At 45.3% G+C, this 8,982-nt stretch overlaps 1 protein-coding gene and 1 pseudogene across 1 annotated transcript in view; both read left to right on the top strand.

The window, feature by feature from the left end:
* LOC102764588 overlaps positions 1 to 7,061 on the top strand; it is a 30,315-nt pseudogene extending 23,254 nt beyond the window's left edge.
* Positions 7,062 to 8,503: 1,442 nt separating this feature from the next.
* LOC102774335 (multidrug resistance-associated protein 5) overlaps positions 8,504 to 8,982 on the top strand; it is a 52,276-nt gene continuing 51,797 nt past the window's right edge. The window contains exons 1-2 of the mRNA XM_015570429.1: positions 8,504 to 8,546; positions 8,656 to 8,743. Coding sequence (XP_015425915.1) covers positions 8,504 to 8,546; positions 8,656 to 8,743 — 131 coding nt within the window. The remainder of the gene's footprint in view (positions 8,547 to 8,655; positions 8,744 to 8,982) is intronic.

Here is an 8,982-nt window from a genome sequence, read left to right as displayed (position 1 = left end):
GAAAGTCGGGGATGTGAAGTCACAGTCAACACAGGAGAATAAGTTTAATCAAGTTATCAGTCATTGTTTGTATCAGTGTTGTTTTTGTATAATGTTTTTATATCATGTTTTTTTTTTAATATATTTTATTGATTTTTTACAGAGAGGAAGGGAGAGAGATAGAGAGTTAGAAACATCAATGAGAGAGAAACATCGATCAGCTCCTTCCTGCACATCCCCCACTGGGGAAGTGCCCGCAACCCAGGTACATGCCCTTGACCGGAATCGAACCCGGGACCTTTCAGTCTGCAGGCAGAAACTCTATCCACTGAGCCAAACCGGTTTTGGCTTATATCATGTTTTATATCAATGTTGTTTTTATATCATGTCTTTGTTATATCATGTTGTTATTGTTTATTTATTAATAAATTTATTATTTTCACATCCATTTTACTAATTTTCTTTCATCTCTGACACTTCTATTATAGAGAAAGGGCAAATAGTAATATTAAAATATTTCTTCTAATTAATTCACTTTCAATGTGCACGAATTCATGCACCGGGCCACTAGTGTCATGATAAAAGCAAATATCAAGAGAAAGATCTAATAGAATTCTATAATGCCTCCCAAGAGGTAAATATGTTCAACTAAAGTCATATACTCATGGGTTGCTTTTCAGTGTTGGGCAGTACTTATCTGTGTGAAAAGACATTTTCAAAGATGAAATTGTAAAATCTTGTCACAAATCAGCATTAACAGAGGATGATTTGTAACCGATTTTGATGAAAAGGAAAACCGTTTTAAACTCCAGTTAAGTGGCTGCTTCCCTGTGTTTGTTTCAGTGTATTAGGTAGAGCTGCTATGTCTCCTGGAATTGATAGAGCGGCCTTGTGTAGTAGGTGTCTTGTAGCGCCCAGTGGCTCAGCCTCCCCGTCACCTGAGCTGGGCCCTCTAGGTGGGCTGTATGCACAGTCTTGTTGTAGTTGAGCTTGATTGCTGTTGGCATCACTGGGAGGAATTGACCTTAAGGCCAATTAACTGTTAGGACCAACTGGGACTACAGTGGGAGAGCTGCTGTGCAGGAGGCACCCCTGTGGAGCAGGACTTGCTTCAGTGGGGCTTTGGTGCTCACTGAGTCTGTCCCCTTGAGTGTGTCACCTGTGGATGTGTCATCTGGTATGTCAGATGTCATCTGTCATCTGGTATGGTCTGAAGCTGTCCACTGGGTGCACTGGCTCTGGAGTCTCCTGGGAGGTATAAAGTCAGCCACTGCCTGAGGCCACCCTGCAGGAGCTACAGAGAGATCAACAGATGGCTGCTATTTGTATTGGGTTGGAAGTGCCCAGGCGAGGCGGGGCTGTGAAGCAAGGCAGGCTGGTGCTAGTTCGAGGTCTGGGGCCTGTTATTGATAGGTTTGGAGCATGCTGATGCCAGCTACTGCTTGTTTGAAAGGTTTTAGAAAAGTCTGAAGTCTGAGCCAGGATGTCCATTCATATGCAAAAGCTGCTGCAAACAGCTTGGGTGAGGCTGAAAATTGGATGGGATGGGGTCTTGGGAAAACACCAGGGTGGAGCAAACTGTGGGTCATGCTGATGGAAACTCAGATATGGCTGCCAGTCAGCCCTAGGATGGGAGAGGTCCCAGCACAGGAACAATGATCCCTATGAGCACCCCCACCTGGGAAAAAGGTGCCCCCCAAGTTCCTGCCCCATGCCTTTATTTAGTTCATTATTAGATACCATAGTCCATACCCACTAAATAAGTGTTCACCTTATGCCTAAGGACTTGGTAGAGTAATTAATTCTTTTCTTTGTGTTGACTCATTTGTCATTGTGTCGTTACTCTCTTGAGATTGATCTGCCTTGCCTTTGACAAAGGAAAAAATGTGCTTCCCTTTTGCCTGGACTGTGTAGTTTCCTGATACTAAGCAGCAGCACCTCGCCTGTGAATTAAAGCTATTGTATTTGAAGAACAATCCACTGAGGCGCCCACGCCTGTGATCCCTCTGCATGAATCCGGCTCTCTCAGTTCAGCTAATATTTGGCATCTGTTCTGTGTGGAAAGGAGTTGGGGTGTAACAATACTTCATGTAAAGCACAGTGTGTTAGGTGCTGCAGCCCTTAACTCTCGATTTGGGGAAATATTTGTGATGATGTGAGAAAAGGATGATGTACTTAAAATCCTCTCTTGAGGAAAAATGCTCTGATTCTGCAACAGGAAGGCATGCGCTTTCGTTCCTTTTAGAGAAAATGGGGATAGCTTCTTGGCCACCCTCTTCTGCCACAGTCAGACATTGAACTTCATGCATTTCTGTTCATCTGATGAATCGATATTTATAAGCTTTATAGCAAGTATGTATAACTTTGTATTTCAACTCCTGAGACCCTCGGCTTCATGCTGCAGAAATTTGGGTATGGAGCTCTTTAGCTGTGCAGCCAGGGCGAAAACCCTGTCCTGCTCTCCCTGTTGCTGATAAGAGGGAAGGACAGGAGGCATGTGTACATCTTCTTCCTGCGTGACGGGGCTGCCTAATTGGGGGTGATCTTTAATTTTTTGTCATAGAAAATGAGCAAAAGGATTTGCAGTTATTAGTGAAGTAATTGTCTCTCAGCCCATATTGGGAAATGAAAGATAAAGCATTTTGCTAACAAAAATATAAATTTTAGAATGTACAACACAAAGAGTGAATTCTAATGTAAACTATGGGCTTCAGTTCAGAGTAATTGTGTCAGTATTGGCCCTTCAGTAGCACATGAGCCACACTAATGCAAGAAATGGATGGGAAGGAGAGAGGGCAGATGAGAAGGTACTTGGGAACCCTGTACTTTCTGCTCAATGTTTCTGAACCTGAAACTGCTCAGAAAAATAAAATGAAGTCTGTTAGTTTAGAACAGCGGTTCTCAACCTGTGGGTCGCGACCCCTGTGGTGGTCGAATGACCCTTTCACAGGGGTCGCCTAAGACCATCGGAAAACATATATAATTACATATTGTTTTCGTGATTAATCACTATGCTTTAATTATGTTCAATTTGTAACAATGAAATTGGGGTCACCACAACATGAGGAACTGTATTCAAGAGTTGCGGCATTAGGAAGGTTGAGAACCACTGGTTTAGAAGTTTTAGGTGTCTGGTTTTTAATGCTCCTAAACAGGTTCATACCATACAAGATGTTTAACCCACGGACCTTGGAAGTCTCAGTTGAGATGCATCTGGCTTGCAGTTGGATCTGTTATGTTCCGATGTTGTGATGTCTTCTCTCCTATCTGCTCACACAGTTGGAATGCCAAGATGCCCTGGAAACCGCAGCCCGAGCTGAGGGCCTTTCCCTGGATGTCTGCACGCGTTCTCAGCTTAGAATCCTGGATGAGGAACATCCCAAGGGGAAGTACCATCACGGCTTAAGTGCTCTGAAGCCCATTCGGACCACCTCCAAGTAAGAGGTTCTCCTGGTGACTCTTCTCTGAAGCACCAAAAGCAGTGCTGAAAATGCGGGTGAAGACTAGACCACTTGAGGGGCCCCGTTCCTAGTCCAGAGCTCTGCTTACTAAACAGCGTTATTACAAGTGCCGGCTGGCCTCTCGGTGTGTGTTGACAGTTTTGTGCTTTGGGTTTTCTCTCCTTAGACACCAGCACCCAGTGGACAATGCTGGGCTCTTCTCCTGTATGACTTTTTCCTGGCTTTCTCCCCTGGCCCGCCTCGCCCACAAGAAGGGAGAGCTCTCCATGGAGAACGTGTGGTCTTTGTCCAAGTACGAGTCTTCCGATGTGAACTGCAGAAGGTAGGCGTCTCTGGTCCACCCCGGTGTCCCACGTACTGGATGCGTAGGGCCTGAGCTAGGGGTGTGGGTCCAGCAGTGTGAAGTCCTCAGCTCCGTCCTTTTAAGATCGGAGTTAGCGGGTGGAGGGAGGGCAGCTGGGATGACTTTCTCTTTGCTCTTCTGCTTTATCTCCTATTTGACCTTTAATCCTGTTTTAACCACGGGCTTTCTCTCTTTCTCTCAGCCCCGCTTCTCTTCCTGAGTCTACAGGGAGATTATGTTGCTGCCTTGTGACAGAATACATTTTTATGGTAGCTGATTATCATGATTAAAATCTAGTTTACAACTCTACATCTTACCACAGGATCCTTCAGAAAGCGTTAGGGATCCTTGAGAAAGGAAGTTCTTACCCACAAACAAAGGCTGTGCAGGGATAATCTTTCTGGGTGGAAGGAAGGACTTTTGTTCTCATCTGTATTTTCTGTATCCTGAGAGGTGCTCCCTGTGCAGGGTGAAAATATAGGCACCCAGGGAGGGTATTTTTTTTTCCCAGAAGGTGAAGGCTAGGTGCATAATTTGAAAGGAAAGACTCTTGTGAGTGGTGTCAAAGCCTGGAGACAAAGAATGATGGCAGGAGGGAAGCGAGGGTGTGCATGTTCCCTGGGGAGATGTGTAACGGAGGACATGTGCCCTTGTTAAGACTAGAGAGACTGTGGCAAGAAGAGCTGAATGAAGTTGGGCCAGAAGCTGCCTCCCTCCGAAGGGTTGTGTGGATCTTCTGCCGCACCAGGCTCATCCTCTCCATCGTGTGCCTGATGATCACGCAGCTGGCTGGCTTCAGTGGACCAGTAAGTTCTAACCATCCTTTCCGACAGTGCCCAGGGGCCCGGCCATGGCCAGCTCTAACACTCTTGTTCTGTTGCAGGGGTTGTGCTCACCTTTGGGCTAGTTAGCAGCCTTAGAGATGCCTCCAGTTCTAAGGAAAGGGAACAATTGCTTTTGGAGTGAGTGGCTTGTCAGCAGCTGGAAGGATGTGGGGGCCGAGTTGCCAGATAAGAAACAGAACTGGCTTGCTGTCCTGGGGCGGAGGGGAAACTGAATGAGTCCGGCTCCGCAGAGGACTGTGCTGCTTTGCTGTGTGTCGACATGAAATGACAGTCTTGGTTTGGGAAGGTGTGTCTCTCAGTGCTGTGTGTGGGCGAGAGCAGCCTGGTGTGGCATAGGCTGTTGAGCTAGTGCCGGTGATGCACCAAACATCTGGAGGCAGAGTTGTCACATGTTTAGTGGTTCCGTAGCAAATGAGTCCTGAAGAAACTAGAGGACTGTGGAGGATTTTAGAGTGTAACCTGGAGTCCATTCTCAGTTTGGTCTATATTGTAAACTGCGGCAAATGTTGGGGTGGCAACTGTGGTTTTTTCCTGGTGTATACTGATGAAGAGTAAGTAAGAGTGACGTTCACCTGTCTTCTGAACACCTGTTTCTTACACCTGCTGTGCTGCCTTACACTTGAGCCTTTGATTAAATCTATTCTCTACATATTTGCCTTGAGGCATCGGAGCAGTAGTGCTACTATACTGTGCATTTTCCGTGTGTGGGTAAGCTGGAGGTTCATGGGTTGGGTAAGTATGTGCCTAAGATGCATGGTGATTAGGTAAAGCTAATTTACAGTTTTTCTGCTTTTTTAAAAAAAAATGTTTGATGCCTTTAAAAAAAAAGTTTTGACCTCTTTTCTGAAGCAAAAAACACTACTTTTCTGGTATTGGGTTTCTCCGTTTATTGACCAACTAACACATTTTTGTGTAAGTTTTAAGCAAGAGGGGCTGTGTAACTGGATATTATGTTATTGACCAGAATGGCAAACGTTTTCGTAGGGCCAGCTTCCCCCAAGAAGAGCTTCTGTCATTGTTTCACTACAGAGCTGGTGGCTGCTCTGACCCTTCATAGAATTCTTTCAACCGGGTAGCACGCTCTTCAGGCTTTATTGATTACATTTGGCCAAGGCAAGAACTTCTTTGGCTCCTCTCACCAAAAACTATTATTCCATAGATGGTTGGGATTTTCACTTTTTACTTGGGAAAAAAATTACCTATGCATGTTCACTTTGGGGGCCTACAGTCACTCCCTTGAGCATCTGAGTATTCCTTAATCTCTCTTTTAAAGCACAGCTCACTGAAGCCCTAATCTTCAGTAAATTCTCCTAGGTGCCAGGGAAAGCTGAGAGAGTCTTCCTAAAATAGGAGAACAGCATTATGCTCTTCCTTCTCTCTACCCTTGGGGGAGAGCACCGTGAGGCCTGTATTCGTTCATGAGATTCATCTTAGAACAGTTGAGAAAGCAATGGTCCCGACCACAGTCTCTCCCATTGACAAAAAGATTTAAAATTGTAAACAATGCAAACTCTTTTTTTTGGAGCTCCAATTCTTAATAACTTTCTTTTCAATTGGAAATTGAAGAAACAGGCTGGCTTTGAGATTAGTACCAACCACGCTTAAATCCTTTTGAGGAACATCGGTTTTACATTTTTGCACATTTGCTAATATGGCACAACTTTCAAACTGAATTAGTCTGTTCTTACAGAAATCTACATAAGAGCCCCCCCTCTCCCCAAATATGGCATATTTCTTATCTCCCCTCAGGCCTCGCTGACCCTTGCTGGCCATATGCAGAGCAGGTGAAACACAATCAAGTTATTGCGTTTTGTTTTTAAACTGCTGGCCAGCCAGGGCTGGATATCTGTGATCAAGATGATCCAAGGATTCAGTGATGCCAGTGGACCAGCACTCTGTGCAGGGTGTGTCCAAGGGTCGCCATAACATTAATGGAATACCAGAATCTATAAGGATATGGTCCCCACCTAAGATGAGGGACCAACTGGCTGAATTTACAGAGCTGATTTGTGTGGCCTTCTTGGATTAAGAGTTTAAAAGACCAGGCCTGACCTATGATGCGTGTGTAAAGAATTAGCATCCTCCCTGTAGATCTGCAAGAGAAGGCTACCTCCTGCAGAGCTATCTCTTGGTGAATGCTAACTCAGCTCAAGGGCCTTTTGGGGAAAGGACAGTGAAAAGCCTCTAGAGAGGTAAGTTTTCCACCCTTCCGACCTCTCTCCAGCTGCAGCTTGCTTGGTGCTGTCAGAATCTGGATTTGGGGGGAGTCTCTCTGTAGTGGAACCAGTGACAGAAGCTGTTCTTTAGAATTTTCAGGATTGGCTGTATTCTGCGGTCAGAATGAGAGAGTCAAGCTGGGCAGAATCTCTCGCCAAGAGTTCAGGTAAGGTAATGTTTATTCACTGGGAATGTTTTCCACAGCCAGACAGCTATGCTGACAATCTCACATTTTCTCCCAGTTTGTTTAAATTTACATGATAAATTTGTAACTCTTTTTAAACATAATTTTGGTTGGATTTGCCATGAAAAACTTTTTTTTTTCTTTACCCCATACAGAATGGTTTGAAATGTAATTGTTTTTTTTAAAAACCGTATTGTTGGAAATGCTTTAATCTGCTCTGCTGTTTCCTCTCCTCCCCTCCCCCTTTGAAAGCTTTGCATAGTGTAAGCATTCATTATGTCTCTTACCTTCCCGGGCTCCTCCGTGTGGGAGGTAGTAACGCTATTACCGGTGCTGAGCGTGGCACTCTAAAGGGATGGGAAAGAAAGAACCCCAAACTGCAACCTGCTGTCTTTTCACGCCTTCCTTTGGAGACTGTTCCTTCGGGTGCCGAGGTGTATGAGAAAATGCTTTACTGCATCGCCATCTTGCTGAGTTGCTTCACGTGAGGAAAATGGGGTTCTGACCCTGCCACTCAGCGACTCAGTTCCACATTTTGGATTGCATACTGGAAAAGAAGCCAATCTTCTTGCTAGTAAACCAGCAAACCAGCTGTGTGCAGTGGTGACCCACACAATGGATCTAAACCTAAAAATGAGGGAGGGGAAGGGTGGAATACGATAGTTCTTGCAATCTGAAATCTCCTACTCATTAAATCAGGTTATTTACTGAGATTTGACGTAAAGCTGATCGGTGGGGGATCTCTTAGGATCTAGTGGGCATCTGGTATTATTTTCCTCTCAGGAAAAATGAGAAATGCCAGTTAACCCAGAGAGAGTCTGGGTTCTGGGATCAGCTTTAGCTTCTCAGGACAGTGGTGCCTGGCCTCCATTTTTGTCTGTCGTTCAGAGCTGGTTTCCAGCTAGAGCCCCCTTCGCTGGAAGGATCTGGGGTAGGTGGGTGGATGGGTTTCTTGTTAAATTTTTTTTTTTTTCGTCCTTCTGGGTGGTGGATTGGTTTGGCTTTCTTTTGCTGTGGCTTTGTTTTGTTTCATTTGGGGCAAGATCAATTTTAGCTGCAAGGATCTGAAAAGACCAAAGGATGCCACCCGTTTTTCCTTGAGGCCTAGATTTTGTATTCTGTCCTGAGCAGAAGTCATTCCTCATAGCCTAGCGAACCAATAGTGTCAGCGATTTTAAGTAGAGTTGCCTCTTTGGGGAGGTTGGGGCTTTGTTTTGTTTTAATTCTCTTTCCTTAGCAGCAAGGTCTTTATTCCTGGAGAATCTACTCCATTGCAGACTCCCTGCAGCGTCAGGAGCACTGGTCGATTAAGTGCTGTCGGCTTGATGTTCTACTCCGGACTCTGGAAACAGATAATGGTTCTATTCTGTATTTCCACCGTGTGTGGCTAAAACAGCGGCCAGCGGCCAGATGACCTGTTAGACGGCTAGCCTTGTATACCTCGACTCTGTATGTTCCCATGTATGTTACCGCCATGCTCCTGTTGTACAGTGTCTGTGAGATGCTCTTTGAAGATGGTACCTTTTTTTTTTTCCTTTTTCAATAAAAGTACATTACCTCCCACTTCCTGGTATTTAATCCTGTTGCTGAATGTGCCTTGTGTGAGTGTGTGCTCCGGCGTTGCAGGACCTCAGAGCTGGAGGTGGCACTCGGTGGTCCTTGGGGGCTGGCTGCCTTCCTCACTGCAGGTGGTGTTAGACATGTGCTACCTGAGGTAACATGTTTTTGTTTTCGGGAGGGAGCTGGGAGCGGGGAGGGCCCGCGGGAGGGTCTCTGGATTTGTGAAAAGTCTGCTTTGTTTGCTCCCTTCTGTGCTATTAAACTGCGGATGTTTATTTTCAGGAATGTTTTGCAAATGCACTTCTCACTCTTCCCCAGTCCAACTGTAGGTACACTGTTCCTTTTTATCAAATAAGCACGTTTGAAACGATTCCCCCCCACAAAAAGGTCTTC

This window comes from Myotis davidii, unplaced genomic scaffold (genome assembly GCF_000327345.1).
Source record: "Myotis davidii unplaced genomic scaffold, ASM32734v1 scaffold27, whole genome shotgun sequence".
In the NCBI taxonomy this organism is placed as follows: domain Eukaryota; kingdom Metazoa; phylum Chordata; class Mammalia; order Chiroptera; family Vespertilionidae; genus Myotis; species Myotis davidii.
This window is presented reverse-complemented; position numbering and strand designations above follow the sequence as displayed.